Genomic DNA, 23,160 nt, shown 5'->3' with positions numbered 1-23,160 from the left:
TTCCCCTTCCCAGAAGGTGAGGGGTCATCAGGTGATAGAATAATAGTCTAAATGACCATGAATTGTTGTGGGTTCTTCAAACCATAACAGGGAGATGTCATTTTTGGAAGCGTGAATGTTAGGCTGGGAAAAGAATCTGTATCCAAGACCTTTTCATGGTCAGGTCTATGAAGATCATAAAATGAATTTGTGAAGTTTGGAGACGGTCTCTTCAGGCAAGTAACTAAACCTATGGTGATGTCAGTGATATACCTAAGAGATACCCCCATGGCTGAATGAAGGGGACTAAGAAGTAAGACCACATTGACAGTGTGTACGGCTGGAAGAGACTACTGGAAAAAAGAAATGGAAACTTTTTTTTTTTATGAAGCTTTTTATTCAATTGTTAAATAGAAAGAGGTAATAACTTAACTGTGCAGACAAAAGGAGGAGCATGCCGAATGTATAGAATTCATACATTTATATGGCTTGGGAAATAAACTTTCTGAGGAAGATGAAAACTTTGATTCTTAATAGAATTAAATTTCATACTGATCCAAGCCAGGATAGGAGCAAAGTAGGAAACACATAATTTCAATGTTCACAGAATAGGTTCTTCTTCATTAAGTCAGTTGTGGATGCTAGGTTTTCTTTGGGTCCTCTCTGCAAGTGAAATGAGAGAATATTTAGCTTTCAGAGCTCTCTGAAGAAACTGCAGTATCTCTAAAATATGTAAAAGTTAAACCACATTTTATCTGACAGCCAGGATTGTTTTATAGTTGTAGACACATCAAAGTGGCATGGGGAGTTTTCTTGTTCTTCATTCCTTCCATAGCTACGATGGCCAGAAAGGGACTACATAGAGACAATGCAAAATTGCTGTTTCGGTTGGGGCATACAGTTAAGTTACTGCATTTCAGTGGATTTATGCAATCTCTGTGTGCTTTTTCTTATCCTATGGCAAATACAAGGTCATTTGACACAGCTGATCTTTCTTCCATACTAAGGCAAGCTGCACTACCGTGCGGTTGCCGTAGGGTACAGATATACACAAGGGCATTTCTTTATTCCAGCAGATACATGCTAACTTGGAAGCCTGTGGTAACTTAATTGTATAGTTATGGCCTTAATTCTTAATTAAATTGGACTGAAGAAAATGTGTTTTATGTGGATACATTCCAGGGATCCTGACCATGGAAATGCTGCCTCTCTTCTTGCCATGGGGCTGGGTGACGTGGTTCACCATAGATCCGTCCCAACTGTGTGATTAAAAACCTCATCTTTTTCAGAGACGCAATATATATAAATACTGCGTTATGATTTATTCTCTTTCTACTGCATTAGTAACACTAGCAGTAACATTAAATTGATGTTACCTTTAATGGCACATGCTTTGGAACGGCATATATCTGAGAGGCAAGGCAAACAGTGAATCCCCTGGCTAACACCAAACCAGGACACCTGGGTGTGGTCCTATCAGCCTGAATGGATAAATGGTATCAGGACTGATCCATTATATCAAAAGTAAGGTAGGAAGCGATGGCTCTTGTAGAGAGCAGTTCCTCAAACAACATTTTTCTCTCTGAAGAGGAAGGTTGATTTGACACAGATTGTTTTTCATTGCCATTCTCCTTGTTCTCAGACTTACCAGAAGTAAAGATGGCTTGAAAACCAGAAGCTGTAACAGCACCATCTGTGACAAACTCTACGAGCATGAGATTACTAGAAGCTACTACATCATTGGGTAACTTTGATCCACAGGTCTTGTCCATTAGAACTGCAGAAGACTTGCTGGATCCATCATAAACTTTAACATAATCACCCTGACAGCCTCTGGTTGTCTGCAGGTCAAAGGATTGAAAGTGCAGGGAAACCTGTAAGGGAAGAGAAAACCAGCCTTTAACATACATGTATGCGACTTCTTTCATGGAGTGGCCTTTAAAACAGACAGAATCTAAGCTGTAGCCAAGCCCAAACTGGAACTGCTCACCCACTCTTGCCTCTCATCCCCTGACGTTGCAGGGTTCAGACCTACCAGGACTGTGACCAGACCTACCAGCTCCTGTTCTCAGACTGCTTTGTCTTGATTTTGCAAACCTGAAGCCCAACATATGGAAGTTTTTCAAAATTGCAACTCTGCAATTGTGTTTACCGATACCTGGCTTAAGGATATGAAGAAGAGGTAGAGACTAGCCTGAAATGTCTCCCGTGGAAAGGATCTTATCTGGCAACTGGGTATGCAGACAAAGCGCAAAATGCTTAACACAGAAAGAATTCAGTTCAGCCATATTCCAAGACCACTGTTAACCTGTGATTACCTTTCTGGATCGTGTTCGGATGAGCCAGACACAGTTGGTGTTATCTGAGTAATTTCTTGGATAGTTGGCAGATCTCAGGGTTCCAGAGGCTGCATCGAGAATAGTGCTGCATCGACCTGAGAAAGAAACAACGGTTGCTTCAGCACCAGGTTTGCAGAAGCTTCCACTCATTTGCAATTACAGTCTCTTCAGAATGGACTAGTCTTGATTTTATGATATGCCAGCATTCATTTCAGAGTACTGGTACACCTTGATTAAAATGAAGAATCATGTTGTCCTAATTTTCACATAATGCATAAGTATCTGCATCAAAATGGAAAGTAGAGTAGTGCTTGGAAAAAGCATTAGCTTTTATTGATTAGCTCCGTAGTTTAGCAAGGGATCTCTTTCTGCACCTCTATAAGGAGTGTGAGACCTTTAAATTCACTGCAGCTGGTGACAGTTTTCCACTGAGATGGGAGTCAAGTGACATTAGAAGTGTTAAGTGCAAATATGATGTCTCTGCAGTGCTTGAATTCTAAGCTTAGGAGGAGGACTTGGGCCTTCCTCTGTGCAAGGGGTAATACTTTTTTCATTGTGGTTTTTCCCTTTGAATAAATTTCTCTGATTGTATGGGAGAATTTCTTCTTCTGCTTCTTCCTTTAGCAGAGGTTAAAATTTAAGAGTTAAAAATACATACAAATTTAGAATGACAGCTTAAACATTTGAAAACTGGGCAAGCCATCACGAAACCATTCCAGTTCAGAGGAGCCTAGAACTGTTTTGGTTTGGCTCAGATCTTAAATACAAACTGCAAGGAGGAACAGAGACGTCTGGCTCTTTGTGGGGTTTATAGTTGTCTCCTGAGCTGTAAGAAACCAGATTACTGCAGTGAAGCATACAACATGGTATGCAGTTAGGCCAGTTGCACAGCAGCCCCTTATGCCAATAGTGAAAGTGTTTGATTTTATTTGGAAACAGAAAGCGTTTTCTCACTAATCACAATGTGCCTCCCGCTTCACCTTTGCATTCTCTCCCAGGGTAACCCTAATGGGTACGATTAATTTAAGAGAATGGTCTCACGGTCTTTGATGAGAAACTGCTGCCTCTGCAGCGTGCCCAAACATCTCTGTGAAGGATCCAAGTAGAAGATGAAAGGATGGCTTTGAGATACTTACTGCAATTGTAAAGTTTGTTGATTTTGGCCACATCCAAGTTGCTTAGTCCCTGCCTCTGTCCAATATGTACTGATCCATCAGGAATTGGTACAATAGTTGCTTTCCCAGTGGTATTAGTGAATGTATATCTACAAAAAACCACGAAAAATTCTTTAAGTGCAATTCTTTCAGGATTTAATGGCATGCTTTGGAGGGAGAACAAGAATTGTACGCAAGTTGTTGTTGGGACTAAGAGTGCTGTTCAAATAGGTATGATGAAGATGTCCAGCAGTAAGCAAAGTCAATCTCAATTTGCTCTCATTTGCCCTCATTTGCTCCCAAGCTCAGCTGTGAACGGCTCCTTAATGGAAAGCCAAAGGATAATGAATTAATCTTACAGAGTGGCTTGTCTGAACTGACTCACAGTGTTTTTCTCAGAGGGGGAAATGGGGAAGCTGGTAGTTAGGAGGGAGTTATTATAGAACTTACTAATGTAAGATTTGAGTTCCAACAAAAGCAATGCCATGCTGCTACTTACGGGCCATAGTGCATTACTGAAGAATAGTCATACGGAAGACCCAGGTTATTGGAGTTTTCAAATTTCTTGAAGTCTGGTCTGTCAGCTGTAATATATGATATTGAACTTAGAGTATGCTTCCTATCTACCTCCTTCAGGGAAGAAGGAAGTGCTGGGAATGGTAGGATATATCTACACCACTTTCTACATTGAGGAGTTCAAAGGTACTTACCTGGACTGATGTAGTCCCACATGATCTTTACATGTTTATCCCTGTCACTTCGAGAATGTTCATGCAAAAAGCCCAGAGCATGGTCCAGTTCATGTTGAATTATTCCTTTCCACGTGCAGCCTCCTTTCATCACAGAGACAGTCTGTCCACCTCCTACTTTCCCATAGTTAGACCAGCAGCTGAGAGAGGCATTGAACACCAACAGAAGGGACTTTTATTGTTGGGCAGGCGAAGGGACAGTACAGAGAACCTTGCTTCACACACGTCTTGTGGGAGGAGTAGTCCTTCCTGTCCACTGTGCCAGTCAGAGTCTATAGAAGGGCAAAACTGACCATGGCATAGAAAACAACAAACTGTATGGTCATAGCTAAAACTTCCTGGACGACTTTCATTAGTATGGAGGCTCCTGCATTCTGACTTTCTGTACACAGTGACTTTAGCTCCCTAGAAATAACATTGTTTTTTTCCAAGATGAACGCTATATCAGAACTGGAGCTAAGATGAATAGCACTTTCAAGCTAATGGTTGTTGAACAATTGTCTCATAGGCTCATAATTCTGACCTTGACAGCCAACTGTGTGATTCAGAGAACTGTTTCTTTCATAAGTTGAAATTGGTTTTGCCTGTGCAAATCAGACACACAGTAATCTGCTAAATATTGTGTTCAAGTGTGTGTTCAAGCACCTTAATGGTGCTTTCCCATGATCTGCATCACCTCAGTGTCTTCAGTGAGTCCCTGATGCAACTGCTAAGTCTTTGCACTAGCAAGGTATCCAAGGAGGACACCTTGGCACTGTGATAAAACATAAAGTTTCTTCACTAAATCCATTCCTCTTTCCTTTCTAAGGTCACACAGAATGAGTGTAGTGAAGAATTGAAATGCGATGTAGAAATAACATGTTAATTTATCATTCAACTCACCCATCGGCAGATTTAATGCTGAGGTAGTCACGTTCTGTCTTGCGCTTCACAAAATTAATACAAGTCAATGTTTCAAATTCTGCCATGGCATCATGGATCCCCTTTACGTGGCTCTCCTCTGGAGAAGAAAGGGTTAATTTTGAGGGTCGCACCAAGACAATGGCACGTGGCATTAAAATCTCACGTGTGTTCAAAAACAGGGTAAATGAGGGACCGAAACATTAGCCTAGGCTCTTTCTCGCTTTTTGCCCAGTGATGAATTTCATTTAAGATATTAATAGCCTGGCACAAGATCCTCTTTATCCAGATATTAGTCCAAAAGGGTTCAGGTGGGAGCGTTTTTTTCTCAACTACTTGTTTTAAATTATAGTGGTGATTGTTGATGTATCTTCTGATTTGACACATAGAGACAGCTATGGGAAGCTGTTCTGCTAATGAAAAGTAGGCCATTGAAACCACACTGCAATAGGCATGGACCTTATAAAGGCAGGGATTCTGGCAGGTACCATTAGAAGGAATGATCATTCTTGGCTCCAAAAGACCAGACCCGAAACATCTCAGACCCATGGATTTGCATCCCTTCTCAAGGAAATGTGATCTCTTTTCTTTTTCCTATTCGTGTCTTTGTAATTTACAGTTCATCTGTGCTTGCACAGCACAAGTAAATCCTTAGAATTGATTTAATCAACTGTTTTTGTGGCCGCTAGAAGTAAGTTTCTACCTGAAGCTTATTGGATAAAATCCATTTAAAAATATAAAAATTAAAAAAAAAAAGAATTATCAAAATTTGCACCCACCATAAGCAGGATCCAAGACATAGGGAACACGAACAATCCCATCGCTGGACTGGGGCCAACTGCAATGGCGACAGTTGATGGCACTGCGTCTCCTTTGTGGAGCTATGTCACCTTCTTGCAAGTACTGAGAGCTGTCTGTGGTGAGAGAGAAAGGGTGGAAATATCTGAGCCAGAGATTTCTGGATGCTTACTAAGCACATTTGGAAAGTGTCGCTCTCTGCTCATCCTCCTTTTCTATTTTTCCCTAATTATCTGCTCCTGGCTAGCGTGAGAAATGGACTATTGAGCTAGATGGATGTTATCTGCTTCCCTACCTTTGCTGCTGTGTCCTTAGCTAAGAGGAGAGGTGGGAAGTTCCAACTCTGTTGGAAGGAGTTGAGGCAAGACAGGGAATGACTGAAAGCAGTTGCAGTAGTGAGAGGGATGTTGTACTTTGGTACTATTTCGTCATCCATCCCGTGATGCTGAATGGATGGCATCAAATACCTGCCAAGGAAGGTGCGCTGGGCAAAGGCAGGAGGTGCCAATAAGGAAACACAAGAGGGCAAGCAAACCAAAAAGAGAAGTGCGTGTTGTCTAGAGACAACTGCAAGAACATTTGCTGTCCGTTTCTACAGACAGCAATAAAGCTTCTTGAATGACTGCTGAAGGCAAAATGTGAGAAAGACAAGCTCACAGAATGGGGAATATTTGGAAGAATCAAGGAACAGGAAATCTGGAGCAGGGAGCATGAGCACAGAACTGACCAGAGCTTATCTAGGAATCTGTACCACAAAAGTGTATGATGACTTTATGCAAGCAATGCTTGCATTCAAGAAAAAGGTAGTTAAATAATAAAGCATCCAAATATCCAAGTTCTCTTTTTATGTCCAAAGAATGACAAAGATATCGAGAGCTAAAGCTGAAGCGGCTGCCTGGATAGTTCAGTTGCCTCCACACCTGGTATCATCTTCAGTATTGACACTATAGATTTGAGATGCTGTGGGGCTTCAGCAGACCACGCAGTAGTCCCAGTGGCCAGTCTCTGGGTGTCTCTTACATGATGGTGTGTAAGATGGGAGAAATATTTGTACAGATTGTGGTAAGACATTGTACCTCCCACATCACTCCCAAAAAGCAACAGAGACCCATTATAAGCAGGGCTTTGTTGGCATTACCTTTGTTAACTTTCAGAATTCTGTTAAAAATAACTTCATCCTCGGAGTAAGTCTCTGTAGGCGAGGGAGATTCTGCACAGAAAAACAAGAGTATCACTTTCTCATTCCCAGGGAAAATAGGAATCCTGATTTTTAATCTGGTCAGTTTCCAGGAGCTCATTTAGATCAGGTCCTGATGACAGGGATGTGAAACTTACAGAGCCTATTTAGGGACTGGCATAGGGTTCAGTCATGTAGATATTTGCTCAGTGACACGATCTTGTGAACCTCCCAGCTGTGGTTATTTTGGCATTAATCCGGCCCCAGGAGCCATTTTATTTCAATCTTTCCCTCTCTCCTTTTTTCTATTCCCCCCTCCCCCTTTTTTTTTATTTCCCTGTCACCTCATAGCCATTACATTTTAAAGCCTGGACCTTTGGCTCTTGTAAATCTGTGTTGTCCTGCTCAGCGGCCAAGCTGGCTGCATGGCTCCCTGTGTGCACTCAGACAGCACGTATTTCCTTCTGCATGAACAGTTCACACTCAAACCCCCCAACATAAGACACCAGGAGCAAAAAAGGATGGAGAGCAGTCCTGCTGCTTGATGCTGGACATGCTGACCTCTTGAAAAACCCTTGAAACCAATGAAATAGGAACTGCACTCCTATTCCATGGGCCGGACTAATGTCCCAGTGTCAGCGACTCCTAGGTCTTACAAGTAGAATCAGCCAGCTCTGAGCTTTATGCAGTAGGTCTTGACATCAGTAAAAAGCACAAGCACACAGCCTCTGTGCTTTCTGTAACCTTTGGAAGTGACTTAAGTAAGGACATTATCTAAGCAGAGCTATTTTTAGCAAAAGTAAGAGCTGAGGTTTTTAGCAAGGCCAAGCAATTGGCCAAAATGAAGAGAGACTGTTTTACATGAAATATTATGGTGAATGCACTCATTTAAAATTTCTTCCTTAAGATTAATTTGTGTTAAGCATGCGTTATTTTCTGGAGTAACTGGGTAGCTAACAATTAGATATCCTACCAAGCACTTGCATTTAGATGGAATAATACATACCGGATATATCCTCTTGGGTACTAACCTGCAAGAACAATGCATTAGTGTTAGCTCACATTATAACATAAATATTAAATAATATAACATGCAAAGGATCAAAAGTCTCCAGGCTACCACTTAAAATATCTTTCGCTGGTGCAGTCTTGAGCTTTTATATACTGTGCCACGTGTAAAGAAGTACCATGGTGTGGTAGATATTCTTCTTTGATATCTTGGCAAATATGGACATCATAAAGGCAATCAGTGGAGTAAGTTTCAGAGTAGGAGCGCAAGGCTGATGGAATTGCCAACGAAGTCCTCCCAGTATCACCTCACAACACGGCTGTGCAAAAAACCATGGTACTCTTTCGAGGGAACTGTGGGGCTGGTACCCAACCATGGGGGTCATGTCCGTAGCAAAACAGATTGCCATACTTCCCTTGTCTTGTACAAATAAAAAGTGAGTTTGAGCTTCCTCTATGACCGCAGAGAAGGCAAAAGCTTCCTGGAATGTGGGCTGTATGTGGGCATTGTGGAGCAATAAATGGAATAGGGATGGAAACTGCTCACTCTGTTACACATATGATCTGAGAAGGTTTTCCTGCACAGATGGAGATACGGGTGGAGTATGGGTGAAGTCTTGACCTCACTTGCCACAATGCTGAACCCCAACGTGATCAAAAGAGCCGATTTAGCTGTCCTTACCTCAGTAGGTTCTGTTGCTGTAAAAAAGCAAGGAAGAAAAAGACATGCAAAAAGGGTACATTAGATTTTGAATGCAACTTCACAGCGTTCAATAGTATGGGCCTCCTCAGCCACGGGAATGCCTTTGCCAGGTCCCTTTGCTTGGAGGGGAACAGGGTGCGCTAACCCATGCGTAGGCACGGAAGTGAAATTGATGTTTAGACAAACAGCTATGAAATTTCCTAGTAGATCCTGCTGAGGGACAGAATCCTGGACATTGACCATCTAAGAATCAACAAAGCATTTTATCGGCTTCAGTGTGGAAAATGACAAAGGAAACTAGGGACAAAAATATGCTTTGTCCCTAGATGTCAGTGCAACAGGTGCAGGCTAACCAGCTCAACAATCCTCTCTGGTTTCACAGTGTCAAAGAGTAAAGTTATAAAATGGGATGAAGGCTATAATTTAGCACGGGGCAAATAATCTCAGCTTCAGGATGTACCTGGCAGCAGCTTGGAACCACTCTGAGTCCTAAGGTGTTTTTCTAGTGTGACATCTTTTGATTTCTACCACATGTCAGTTTCTAGGTACAAACATGGAAGGGAAAATATGATCTGGTATATAAATTTCTGAGCAGAAACTTCATTGTTATAACACCATAAAAGTCTAGAAATTGCAGGGAACTCCAGAGGTCATCCAGTTTGTCTGCTTTCCCTAAGGCAGAAACCGTTTTATCTATGTTATTCCTGACCACAGTTTGTTTGACCTGTTCTTAAGTATGATGGATATGCCACAAGCCTTTCTGGCAATCTCTTCCAGTTTGCCAATAAGTGCATTCTTCCGTGTTAAAATATAAAGCCTTTTTTTTTTTTTTTTTCCAGCTCAACACTGACACAGAGAACACTTATGCAAATAATTCTTTTTTCTAAGCCTGTCCATGTTCCTTATCATTTCGACCATGTTTTTTCAATAGAAGATGTGCCAAGCTCTGTCACACCTTTTAGCACCTTTCCCTTTTCACAATGGTTATTGCCCAGGCATACTGAGGGGTCTTCCTCCTATTCAGAATCTACCTAGAACCTCCAGCAGAATTGCTTTTATTGAGCCAAAAAGGCTTCAGTCTGTCTTTCCAGACTGTTACTTTGGTTACATGGCCATGGAAGCCCACTGTAATGATGGTGGTTTATTATAGAAAAGTTCATTTAGTTCCCACCAGCTGCACCAGAGAGATCCGTGGCATCTAAAATAATTCTACAGGGAACCACATTTCTGAGATGGGTTGACTGGATTCAGAATTCATGCACCCAAGAGGCACTAGATTAATTGACTAGTCAAAGTCAGTGGAAATTAGGCTTCAGATTCCTAGGCACATAAAGCCTGCAACCCCTTTTTAAAGCCCAAATGAGGCATCACAGAAGGCATCTGCCATGTCTTTGATCAAATGAACATCTGGTGTGATATAGCTTTCAAAATGATACAGTTCACGTTTTCCCTGCACTGTAAATATTGAAAGATGACTCAAAAGACACAAAAAGCAATACCAATGGTAAATTAAAACTCATTGTATATGTTTGTCCCAGTAACCCTGCAACTTTGAGTTCCAGCAGCTGACTACTTAGAACTTGAGCAAGTGTGTCCCTCGGCCAGCTCTACATATAGTGAGTGGTAGTTTGGCAACGTCCCTTTGCTTCCATGCCATAAATGACAGCCCAAAAGAAGAATTGGTCAGTTTTCATAAGCCACTTGACTCGCTCTGACTCTGTCAAGCAAATTTTTTCCAAAGCCTCTTCCTCTCACACAACACATCACGTCACCCCCGACCTGGCAGTTTCTTGCTGTAGTTAGAGTCTAACCTACAGATTTATTTGCATTGACCTTCTCTGGAGATCAGCAATTACCTCCATCTATTTTGTGAGTTGACAAAAGCTGTTCAGCTAAGCCTGTACTACCTGTTTTCTATCCAGCACAAAGCAAAGCTTTCTCTGACTCCCTTTCTCTCTGCTGCACCAAGGTAGGCAAGGAGGCAAATGAGTAGCAGTCTTTTTGTAACACTCAACTTAATGGAAAGGTATCAAAATGTCTTATGAAAATTTTATTTTCAAACCTGTGAAAGCACATCTATCTAAATTAACCTACCAAACCATACCCCAAAAGCATGTGTAAAGCGTATCTGTGTGAGAACACATCTGCGCTCAGCCCAATAACAAATTAGGAAACATAGCCGTATTCAAAAGGCCTGACAGTCAGTGCTTTCACATGCTCTAAAGCCGAGTCACTCACGCGCCAACAAAGTGTGTGATACACAGTCAGGAATTAACAGTTGTCTTTAAAATACAGTATAAATCCTACTTACTTGTTGTGCTGTTTCCATAGTTCTCCTGCAAAACCAATAGGTAAAAGGCATTATTCTTCCACAGCTCATAAATGCAACAGCAATAGCATCAAAATCAGGCCAAAGGGAGGAACTAAATCATTAGATTGGCTTTATATATTATTATATTACTAATCTTTTTCTTGCAGGAAATTTATCAAAATGGGTCTCTGCAGCTTCACTCCAGAAAGACCAGGTCAATTAGAAGATGGAGCAGGGTTGCATGGAACTGCTCTCACCTGAATAGGGAAGCCCAGGGTAGCGTGAAGCAGAAATGCAGTGAAGACTAGGAACATCTTCAGATCCATTCTCCAGACCCGTGTGTGTCCTTATCTCTGCCCGCCCAGGAGCTCTGCCGCTAGATATACCAGCAGAGCCTGCTCTGCCAGGGCTGAAAAAACCTGCACCAGCCAATGGGGACCTGAGCAGGAAACAAACTTCTTTTGCAGCCTCAACAACCAGTTTAGCCTCTGGGCATCTCCCAGTGCTGTGCTATTGCTGTCACTGTGATCTATAGCATCCCTTGTCCTCATACTGCTGTTCACATCGCTCGCAAGAGCTGGATCAGCCTCATGCTTGTGCTGCCGTGCACTTCCTCTGTTTCTTGGAGGATCTTTCCTTAAGTGTTAAGTCTAACTGATACCACCTAGAAAGCCCTTGTTCCTAGATAACTTTCTAGAGTACTGTATTGTTGGGATTTCAGATGGTAGGTGATTTTTTTCTTTATGTCACGGAAAGCACAGAAGGCCATTGTGTTACTTTGGAACATACAGCACATCACTACTCAGTAAGGTCATGCCTTTGTCTTCCCTGAGAAGATATCTTTCATATCCTCAGTTTATATTTCTATAAGTAGAATTTTTATTTCCTCTGTGTTTCATATGTTTCATAACATCAGGAACATTTCCTGTGTTCCATAATTTCTGGCAGTCTGACAGTTGTAGATGCCCTCGCGAGCTTTGCGGCCAGCAGTCAGAGAGGGGAAGAAAGACAGCAGCAGCAGCAGAAACAGAACTTACTCATTTTGAGATTGATTAACAGATCTGCTGCTTGCCCGAGTGCCGTTGTCCAGAAGCGGATGTAGGATGCAGTGAGCAGACCCAGCAAGAAAAACTGGTAGGAGGTAAACCCGCAGCCACTGAGCCTCTTGTCGCAGCAACCTCTTGTTGCAACCTCTTCTCACAGCAAAGCTCTTCTTGGTGAACCTTTTGCTGGAGGTGCTGTAGCTGGGGAATTGTCTGGTCTCTGGTACACACTTGTTCTGTGTCAGAGTACATTTTCCATGCATGGAGAAGGAAACTGAATTGCAGAATGTACAGATTCTGTCTCTAGACCAGGCCAGTGCTCAGGTACCCTCAGAGTAAGTTTTTAAACCCACTCACACACACTGTTATCCTTCTTTCTGTATTGAATGAAGTGTTCTAGAAGTTATCCATGTTGGTGATCAAGAATCAGCAGAGGGCTTTCCACATATTTGTCTCCAAGTCATACCCAGTCAAGGCTAGGAGTTACACAGAAATATAATCTGAATTGCACTGGTGGGGATTACTCTTCATTTTAGTGAAGGAAAGTTTGCTGGCTATTTTAGGAAAGTCTGGACCGACAAAGTCCAGGGATAAACTCTCATTAACCCCACAGGGAGGCAGCATAGGGGAATACTGCTTTTCCCTTTCTGTCCCTGCACTCTGGCTGAAGTAAGGTATGCCCTAGGCACCAGATAGTAAAAAGCAGGGTAGCACATGGTCCTTGTGACCATGATGGAACAAAAGACCAAGCAGGCACTGTCAGCATGCTAAGCCGGCCGACACAGGCAGTTTGTGTGTCCTCTGTGCGCATAAATGTTTCCACTAAGCGACACTAAGTGCGTTTCTCCCATATTTGTGTTTCATAGGGATGAAAATCTTCCTTGTGCTGAAGCAAAGTTGTGCAGCCTTGGTCTGCAGTCCTTGAATGGTTCTCCAGGTTTCTCACTCAAAACAAAGGCAAAACAAATGTCTGTGATGCCAGACACCTCGGTATATCAAAACCATACCAAAAAGACCCTGCAGGACGGGGCTTGTGTATAATCTGCTTCCATTAGGATTTTACAGAGGAGAAGGAAAGGTGAGATCGCTCTCAGGGAAAACCAGTCCAGGAGCAAAAGGGGGGATCAGAGATAGTTTAATTTTATTCCCTCAATAAAACAAAGGTAAAAGGCAAGTTAGGAAGATTGGTAACCTTGGCATCTTTGCAGCACATTATTGAGAAAATACTACAGCCTTCTGAGTGACTGACTAACTGCTTGCGTTCAGGAAAGGGTGAGGGAACTGGGCTGGCAAAAAGGATGCTGCACATTTTCTGCTGGACATGCCACTTTGCTGACATATGAAGCGGTTCATCAGCCAGATTGCTGCATGCCGCCTTTTTCATACGCTAACGCTAGTGATGACGGGGGAGATTGCTGTTACCATCAAGAACATGGCTGTAAATGCTCCAGCTGGCGAATTACGCCCAACAGAGAGAGGGGGAAATGCTGACGCTCATGCCTGCTGCCCATTCTGAAGGTCCTATCAGCTTCGGGTTTTGCCCGATATTTAGATTGAATATTTGGTTGTTTTCTGAAGTGTGGTGTTCAGGGAGGCGGAATTATCAGCAGTCCTGTTTTCACTAATCAAAAAATTGCCTAATTTTGTTGAGATATTGCAAAAACAGGGCCGGCTTTTACCAGATGCAGTAAAGCTGGTACTTCTAGCAGAAAAAATGCCACAGAAATTGTCTTAAACCTTTAGGAACCAAACTAGGGTTTGCTGTCTTTGCATGCGTATGGAAGAAAAGCACGTGGGAAATTTTGTCAGGCTTGAGTTCTGCTGTTTGTATATCCCAGTTTCTGGTGGACAGTAGGGACCACACAGGTTTTGCAGATGTGAACAGTGATTGGCAGGTGTCCAAAACCAACGACAAAATGTCAAGAATTCTTTGGACAGTGTCACAGTCTGCAGGAAGTCTGTCAGCAAAAAGAGCACTGCTCCTGAAAGACCCCTACAAAACATGAGACTTGTGCCTGAGGACATACGCTGATTTGCAGAGACCTCTATGTATAACCAGGAAAAGGCTTTACAGACATAGCAATGAAAAAATGTATTTTCTCTTCTGTTGCACATGGGAGTTCACTGTAAAGTGTACATAGCCAAAATCAAAACAGCAGATGTCTAAAAGTTACGACACTTCTGTAGCTCAGTCCTGTGTTATTTAATCATATGTGTTATACAATTATTATTCTTTTTGGAGTGTTTCATTGTTAGGAGCTCCCGAAATATAATGTAAACCATCAAGGCCTAGTTATAAAAAAGAAATAAAGTGTCTATTACAACTAACTACTAACCCCTAGAACTACTAGTTCCTAATTGCTGTGTAGTAAAATGCAGGAAAAAATAACTTCAGGAAATAAGAAAATAGACACATTTATGTTGAACAGTTTATGGAAGTCATGCCGTAGCTACTGTACCTGATTCATGGTAAGATATTAACAAATCTTAAAGGTTTAAAACAACCTGGCTTTACCAAAACCAACCATTGAAGCAAAGGTATGGTCTACAAGGCATAACTGAAATTGCTGTGGATTGGCATCACATAAATAAACACCACACAATTATACTTACAGTCTAGGGTTAATGACAAGTCTGAACCAGGAATATATTATTTTAGACAGAACTGCTCAATATAATTTCTTAGGAATGTCTGCTTTGTGCCGCATTTCGGTATTTTGGCTGACTTTTATTTGGAAGAGGAATTCTGGTCTCAGCTCAGCCCTGGACTCATTTATTCTGAACCCCAGTCCTCTGGCCAGGAAGCCTACTCCCGTGCACTGCTTCCAGCTCAGTGCTTTTTGACTCCCTCTCACTAATTCCAGGTGTTATAACACTCTGTCACACAGAGTTTGCTTCCTTTTCTGTGGTGTCTTTATTATAGCTACTTTTCAGATATAAATCAGTCCTCACACAAGCTTTTTCTATGCTGGCTTAAAGGACTTTCAGCCTTTTAGTCTTTCTTATAATTCAACTCTTCTTGGTTGTACAATCACATTTTAATTCCTTCCAATTTATCCATACCTTTTTGGTAACGCAGTGATTAGGAGTTGATAAATTCAGTTGGGTTTCATGCCAGACAGTACGGCGCTTTGCTGGTTGAGACTATTATTGAAGCGCTGGTGGCTTCTTAGGGTTTCATAGGTAACCGGCATAGGCTTCAAGTCCCTCTACAGAAGACTGACATGTGTCATAAAAGACAACTCTAGATAAGGCAAACTGCAGTTAGAAGCTGCTTTCCCACACCCGAGAGCATACTTGTTGAATCAATAGATTTACTTGTACTTCATGTCCCTCTCCACACTTCTTTGGATCCTACCTCCTAGAGAAAGCCTGGAGTTGCTCAACATGATTCCTATTCCGCTTTCTGTTGTGCTTCCAGTTTCTGGGGGGCTCCTGAGGGATTCCCATGTCCATGCTAACACCATCTGCAGCAATGAATCTGCATGGTCTGCAGATTCCTCAGCAGAACACTTATACGTTCTCCATGATATTAATGATTAGCTCCAGCTGGAGTCCTAGCCCTGGCAGTGTTTCTGTGAGAGAACTCAAACCTAAATACTGAACAGACACTATTGATTAGTCACTTTTCTATTCAAAGAGCCAAACCTAGAAACTTTGATCTTCAGTCTGTCATCAGAAAATAAAAAAGACATTGAAGAAAAAGGGTTGTTTTTGTGATGTATTATTTTTTACCAAAGAAAAATCTGCAGTTAGCATTAAAAAAAAAAAACAAACCAAAACAAAAACAAACTAGTAAAGAAACAAATTGGAAAAGTCAAAGCATTGCAACTTCTAAAATAAATGTTAGAAAAAACCTGATTTTCATTTCAAAATCGGATTTCAAGGCCAAATTTAGCAAAACATAATTTAGTAATTAAACTAGCATTTGTCTTGACGTATCATCCAGTGATTATTTGGGCTGAGGGAGGGGAATGGAGGTGATGAAACTGGAACTTTAATTTGGACAACATTAGTAATGAACTTCTGATTGCCTTGAAAAAAAACCCAACAAATTCCTTTCTTTTATCAGGAGAAGCCATCTGATTTGTCTGCTGCCCTTAGGTGAAGAATGGACGGATCAAAGGTTTTACATGATGCTTCCAACCTGCAGAACAATGTTATGCTGATTGCAAAGGAATCCATGTGATGGGGTAAGGTGCGAGCTGTTGGAGCGGTGCCTGGGGTTATCTCTGGTCCCTCTGCCCTCTGAAGGGAGACATGCCATCACACGTATAGCACCGGGGAGGTCTCCCGTCTGCCTCTCCTTGTGACACGTTGTGCAATGCCAGCCAGCTCCTCTGCTTGGTTTCTCTGTGAGAAAGGGTCTTCTCTTACCAACTGGTAGCTTTTGGTCACATTAACTCTGCCATGACAGTCACCTTCGTGAATGCCTCTTTGACAATTTAACTAAGGGAATCGGAACATGGTCTCATGTCTGCTGCTGAGAGGAGTGCATGGGAGCTGGCTCTGTGTGCTGTAAGTGAAAAGCATCACATCTCTGCCTTTATGGTACACAGATCTACCTGATAAAAAGTCCATTGGTAATCCTAGTCATTGGCTTTTGCCCTGGAACAAATATGCTCCCATGCAAGATCAGCAGCAGCAGCAGCAGTTAGCCACACTTCACTGAAGTTTTTTTTTCCTTTTCAGAAAGGCTGTCTGTACTGCCTATCTCCTCCATACCTTTGCTTGTTATTCACTTACTGGTTTCCCACCTGTCCGCTCTGCAGGATTTTTAAATATTTCAATGGGAGTCTCAAGAAGACGGTTTCAGTCTTACTGTGTTTTTCTGAATGCTAGTTCCCTGCATAATGTGAGCCTTGCTGTGAATTACACCCATTTACCAGGTCAGCATATGGCTTTGCTTCCTCTTCTGGGAGGATAATTTGTAGCTCCTCTAAAGTACATCACGCTTATCGCTCCTGGGCAGGTGAGTTTGGGCACCTTCCCCTGCTACTTTATCTGGATCCACAGAAGAGTACTTTAGGAAAAGTTAAAGCTTAGCCCTTGCAGCCCCTGTCTTGTTTTAAGAAAGCTGCTATCTGGCAGACAGTAGTGACTAAATATTGACATTGGAAAGATTGCCTCATAATTAACTTTAAACTATTAAATAACAAAGAATCTCCTTGTTGCTCTTGGAACCTTTAGCCAAATAGAACATATAGCTCCAAAGAAGAAACCATTGATCTTTGACAGTTTTGACCGCTGTAACCGATGCAGCATGGGTTCCTGGACAGGGCAGGACAGCCACAAATTCATTTTGCTTGTCATCTGTTGTGAGCACCTTAGCAAAACCCAGCAGGTCTCAGACAGCCAGACTGGGGGCCACAATCTGGCCCCAGGGCCAGGGGGTCCAGACTGGACCAGCAGGGCCTGCCACCCCCTTGGGTGGGACAGTGATGCTGGGGACAACAGGGCGAGTGACTGGACTAGCAGGTTTGCTGCAAGGGAGGCTGAAGGAGCGCTGGCAGAGCTGCAGTGGGTAGGGAAAGAAGGGTGGGAGGCCAAAGGCTTCCCTGCCCTATGTTGGTAGAGAGTCCCTGGGATCTGTCACAAGAAAACCCCCCCTTCATCCTCTTTCAGCTTCTGAGGGCTGCCCCTCTGCTCCACTCTGGGGAGATGCCCCTGCAGTGCTGCCTCCAGCTCTGGAGTCCTCAGCACAGGAAGGACATGGACCTGTTGGAACTGGTCCAGAGGAGGCCACAAAGATGATCAGAGGGCTGGAGCACCTCTGCTGTGAGGACAGGCTGAGAGAGCTGGGGGTGTTCAGCTTGGAGAAGAGAAGGCTCCGGGGAGACCTTAGAGCCCCTTCCAGTCCCTAAAAGGGGTTAAAGGAGAGATGGGGAGGGACTCTTGATCAGGGAGCGGAGCGACAGGATGAGGGGTAACGGTTTTAAACTGAAAGAGGGGAGATTTAGATGAGATCTCAGGAAGCAATTCTTTGCTGTGAGGGTGGTGAGACTCTGGCCCAGGTTGCCCAGAGAAGCTGTGGCTGCCCCATCCCTGGACGGGTTCAAGGCCAGGCTGGACCGGGCTTTGAGCAACCTGATCTGGTGGGAGGTGTCCCTGCCCAGGGCAAGGGGGTTGGAACTGGATGATAGTTAAGGTCCCTTCCAACCTAAGCCGTTCTATGATTCTATGATTGCCTCTTTCTTTGTGCCATGCTAGGGCTCCTGCTATCAGCACGTACAAATGCACTATAAATTGTTATGGATTTACCTTATCAGCACTCCCATCTGGAAAGGAAATAAGCTTTTTTTTCCTGTTTCACAGCAGGAGGATCTGAATGTGTAAACACGTGCATGCACCCTCTCCCCCTCCCACTACTGATTTGTGCCATATCACCCAGGAATTGCAGGATTTTCCACCACAGGGCCTGGAAGGATCCTGGAGGAGGTGAGTGCTAGTCTGGTGCCTTCACTATTCCCTTGGGGAAAGGGGGACCTAACAGGGAACCCAGGATGGCTACTACCTGAATGGTGACCGATCTATCTGTGATGCTTCCCAGGGGAGCTATGGCTACATTAACCTTGGCTTACAGCTGTGATTACATTAAAGAAAAGGGCTCCAAGGGCACCTCTTTTCCACTCATCCGCAGTTACTCTTCCGTTAGTTATTGAACACATTAAAGGGACATTGCCACTTATCTACAATTACCACTTTTTAAGCACTTACCAGTGTTCTCTCTGTTGCTTGATGAACATATCCCTCTCCTTAGAGAACTTGCAGTTGAAATAAATCAGAGAGGCTGCCTTGAGATCTTCTGCTGGGAAGAAAACCCTAGCTATGTTTTTGTATTTCATTTATTTTAGATTTATATAATTAGCTGATAGAAGCCTGCATGGCTAAACTTTCATATGAGGGTTTTCCAGTGTAGCCTTTTGGCTTTGGGCTTCAGATTCATCTTTTCATTCAGTTCTGCTCAGTGGATTCAGCTTTGGCCCTCAGTTCATAGGTTTTATGCAGGAAAACCATTTATTTGTACGGGAAGATTTGAACTGCAACTCTGGTTTCTTATAGAGATGGTTCTGTTGTGGATCTGCAAATGATACAGTGTGAGTTCAGCAACAAATCAAGGTCAAGGCACTCTGAGAAAGCTTCTCAGAAAAGGTCTGCTCCTTTATATATGTATCAGTTTTCTATCTCTGATAAGGAACATCATAAACAGGATCTGTGAGGATATTTGTATTCCCCCTTTAAATAAGTAAATTCTTTTTGTAGGAAATTGAAGAATTGGGTGATGTGGAATATTCAAAGTGGTTGGTTTCTGCAAAGGAGAGAAGGGTGGAGCATTTATCACTTTCTTTATTCTGGTAATCTTTTCTGATCTAGAAGAGAGAGAGGGCCATGTGTTACTCATTTTGGACCATCATAAAAAGAAGAGAATGCAGAGTTCGTCTCTCCAAGAATTTATGAGGGCCATAGAAGCAGTCTCTGTGGCCTGCCATTAGATGAATTATGGCTCTACCCTCAGACCATTGCAATTCTGCTATCTTGAGGTCTGATGAAGAAACAAGCACTAAGGTGCCGATTTATGTGATGACATAACTAAAAAAAAAGAAAAAAGTCAAATACAAATAGAAAAAAGAAAAAAGTGATCAAGTCAGCCTTTTTAGCCAATTAACCAGGAAAACTTTGTCGTTTTTTGACTAATCATGCAACTCACTGGGCAGCAGTCTTGATGACCTACTGGTCCTCACAGGAGCAGGATCACATGCATCTCTGCTGATAGGTGTACTTGATTAAAGCACAGACTGAAACTAGTGGGGATGCTCTTTGCTGTCAGCGAAGGCAGCTGGCCCAAATTATGAGCTGTTATGAGACAATGATATCTTTTCCACAGCCCAGTGTATGATTGCTGTAGCAGATGGTTTGACTGCTATCCTCGGGTGATTTAGAGTAGCCTTTCATTAAGTAGTATTTTCACTTAAATTCCTCACACCCTGCTGCTTACATATACATCTTTGCTATCAGCCACTTGCTAGGGATGACAAGCCAAGCCTAGGAAGAGGGAAGCAGTGGTGTTTCTCCAGAGTGATAGGCACTGTCACACTTTGAGTGCATTTCCCCTCGGATCACATCAGAATGGGTCATTCCCTGCAGGCAACTCTCCTGTCCCAGCCCAGGTTCCTGCTGGTGGTCAAGGGGCTCCCTCACCTCTCTCCAGGGCTCCTCATGACCTCTGCCATTGAAGCTTCCAAGAACTTGCAGCTCTTCTTTCTGGTGGCAGGAACTGCAGCTGGGAATGTAGATCTGAGTAGATTTGGAGCCTGTAGGTTGTGTGTTGCCCCTCTGTTAAGTAAAACTGGGGAGGTAGGGGGAACACCAGGCTGATCCTTATCCTGAATAACTGTCTGGGTTTGCAGACCTGCATTCGTGTCTAAATATGCTCACCTGGCCACCTGGTAGACTACTTGGCCTTGCTGCAGAGTACAGCATTATAAGGGTGTGTGGGTGTGTGTCACCACACTTCACAGACACTGGTGTCTTGTTGCCTTGTCTTTTCTCTGGCTGTGACACGAGAAGGGGGTTTGGGAGCTTCCTCCCAGGGTCCATTAGTATGACTCAAAAGGCACTATGCATTCCACTGTGGCTGGAACAGCCCCACCAAGATTTTGAGGATGTTTAGACCATCTACATTGTTGTTTTCAAGAAAGAAATAGCCTCTGAATCTAATCATAGTGTGGTTTCTGTGCCCCATCTGTGTCCTGCTCTGTGCAGAGCTGGCCAAACTGGGAAAGGAAGTTGTAGGCAGCCGTCTCTCCCACACACCTTGCCATGAAACTGCTCAGAATTACACAACTGTTCCTGTTCCAGAGACAGGAGCCGACCTTTCCCTCCTACTGTCTGTTACCAAGTGTGTCACAACTTTGAACAGAAAATTTTGACACAAGATTCATGTATTTTGCCACAATTTAGGTGAAATGCAAAATTTAAACATTGTTGGAACAAAAAGTCTTTCTCTCCTAAATCATAGCTGTAGGGTGATTTAATCTGAATCACATGGATTCGTCTGATAATGCCATGAAACATCTTCAGTGGAATTGGTACTTCAGACGGTAAGAAGAGGCTGGCACTGACTAAGAAGATGTAAACTGCTGCTGATATGATAGATATATGTCATGCTGGGGACATCCAAGATGTATGGGCTTGAGTGTTGAGGGCTTTTGATACGTAACTAGTGGTGTGAAAGAAGATGCTGGATGGTGAAGGCAACCTGGACGGGAAAATCATGAGTTTAATGTGACTATGTTAGACTTCAGCTCATATGAAATCTCTTGGGAGAAGAAATCAGTGTCAACCTGAGATTTCACATTGTAAGAAGGCCGATCAGTCAGATGTTGGTAGGGACTCTGTAAACTATTTATGAAACAGGACAGTGGGGATGTATCAGGAAAAGATCAGGTGGAGACAATGGATTCTCATATGGTGAGGGCACGAGAAGACAACCTACCAAATGAACAGATAGAAGAAGTAAAAGGAGAAAGAGGAGAAAAAGGTTTATGGAAGCAGGGAGAGGATATAACTGAGTTTCGAAAGTCACAAATGTGTCCAGGAAAAAAGGACAGAATGAGCTGGCCAGTGTAAGCACAGCAGTGTAGTAGAGACTCTGGAAACCCACCTGCAAGTTTCTGTGTAAGGGAGGCCTCCTTTCAAATTTGGATATAACTTTTTCAGTCTCATGTAAGAGGAAGGTTCTGCCATGACTACTTTGGAGATTGAAAGTTGTGTACAAAGAAAGTACAGCCTTCTGGGGCGATCACAGACAACGCCCCTGTCCTTTCCACCACAGAAGTGCCTAAATCCTGAAGGTGGTGGGTATCTCAAGATCATTTAGATTAGGCCTGACTGCAAAGCTGTCAGTTACGGTGCTGGCTGGACTGTGAAGTGTGAAAGACCTATTGCTCTATTTCACACTGGACAACATTGACTCTTAGTAGCAATTACTTGTCAGACTTGACCAGGACGAGGTCAGATCTCACTATGATCTCGATCTGAATATTAAAAATAGCATATCTTTCTGTAGACAGCAAAAACAATTTCCAGTCTCAATTATTTCAAAGGAAAGCATGGAGGTCAGGAGGGTCACAGCACTGGAGCAATAAGGATATCACAAGCATGGACCCACGGCACTCTTTGCACTTAACTCATTGTCAATAAACTGGATGGAAGTCATCTATCCTGATAGCTGGAGGCTGTTTTCTGAAAAGGCTGTTTTTGTAGAGGGTGTTTGTAAGGTCTCTTTGTCTCTTGACTGGAATGTCTGGGTACACAATTGTATGTGCCAACTTTTTTTATCAGAGTGCTGGCTGAAATTTGTATAGTACCAGTGTTATAGAAAATGCTCCAAAACCAAATGTTCCAAAAACTCGTGGGTCACAAGCAATTGCTAGAGGTGAACAAGAGAAGATACGTAATTTCTCAACTCCAGAACGAGAAAGTGTGAGACTCTTTTTATCTGTAATTCTCCTTTGCTTTTTTCTCTGTCTCTATATCAAGGAACAGGATTAAGCGATGTTGTCTTAGGGAAAACTGTTCCTGTGGTGTTCTTGATATTACTAAGAGTACAAAAATCATTGCAAAAAGTGATTCACTATTTGGCAGTGAGAATTACCACTGCTGAGGCACTTGCAGCTTCTGCTGATGGGAGTACCTAGCAAAAGACCCCAATAAACACAGTGAGTGACGAGATGAAGCAGATCAGCTCACAGTCTGTTCGCTGGGATTTCCTACCTCTGCCTCTTTGGCCGAGGGAGGGAATTCATGAAAACTCTGACCGAGACTCAAAGGAAACGTGGAAAGAAAGAATAAGAGGCCAACAGCTGTTGCCAAATTGCTACTTTACATGAGTCAGTGACTCAAAATAACATTTCCACAAAAGAAGCTGATTCTCAGGGTTTTACCTGAAAGATGAAGGAAACAAAATTTGTACAGCATGTGGTGTCTGCTAGAATAG

General features: G+C 42.8%; 1 protein-coding gene across 1 annotated transcript; it reads right to left on the bottom strand.

Moving 5' to 3' along the window:
- Positions 1 to 607: 607 nt before the first annotated feature.
- Positions 608 to 11,444, bottom strand: LOC141465821 (astacin-like metalloendopeptidase). Its single transcript, XM_074149472.1, has 13 exons — positions 11,376 to 11,444; positions 11,119 to 11,143; positions 8,787 to 8,803; positions 8,103 to 8,127; positions 7,058 to 7,129; positions 5,901 to 6,035; positions 5,104 to 5,221; positions 4,183 to 4,361; positions 3,972 to 4,056; positions 3,455 to 3,582; positions 2,298 to 2,413; positions 1,628 to 1,853; positions 608 to 642 (listed from the first exon to the last, which is right to left on the bottom strand). Exons 1-13 carry the CDS (start codon positions 11,442 to 11,444, stop codon positions 608 to 610), a joined length of 1,230 nt encoding a protein of 409 aa, XP_074005573.1.
- Between the last annotated feature and the right edge of the window lie 11,716 nt (positions 11,445 to 23,160).

Source organism: Numenius arquata, chromosome 6 (assembly GCF_964106895.1).
Source record: "Numenius arquata chromosome 6, bNumArq3.hap1.1, whole genome shotgun sequence".
In the NCBI taxonomy this organism is placed as follows: Eukaryota; Metazoa; Chordata; class Aves; order Charadriiformes; family Scolopacidae; genus Numenius; species Numenius arquata.
Note: the sequence above shows the minus strand (reverse complement) of the source record. Positions and strands in the feature narration are given on the sequence as shown.

Bases quoted from the DNA above. Each gene is read 5' to 3' on its own strand.
- LOC141465821 (XM_074149472.1), bottom strand. From the start codon at position 11,444: ATGGATCTGAAGATGTTCCTAGTCTTCACTGCATTTCTGCTTCACGCT. The intron at 11,144-11,375 runs GTGAGAGCAGTT...TTGGTTTTGCAG, and splicing joins CCCTGGGCTTCCCTATTCAG to GAGAACTATGGAAACAGCAC. The intron at 2,414-3,454 runs GTAAGTATCTCA...TTTCTTTCTCAG, and splicing joins CAACAAACTTTACAATTGCA to GTCGATGCAGCACTATTCTC.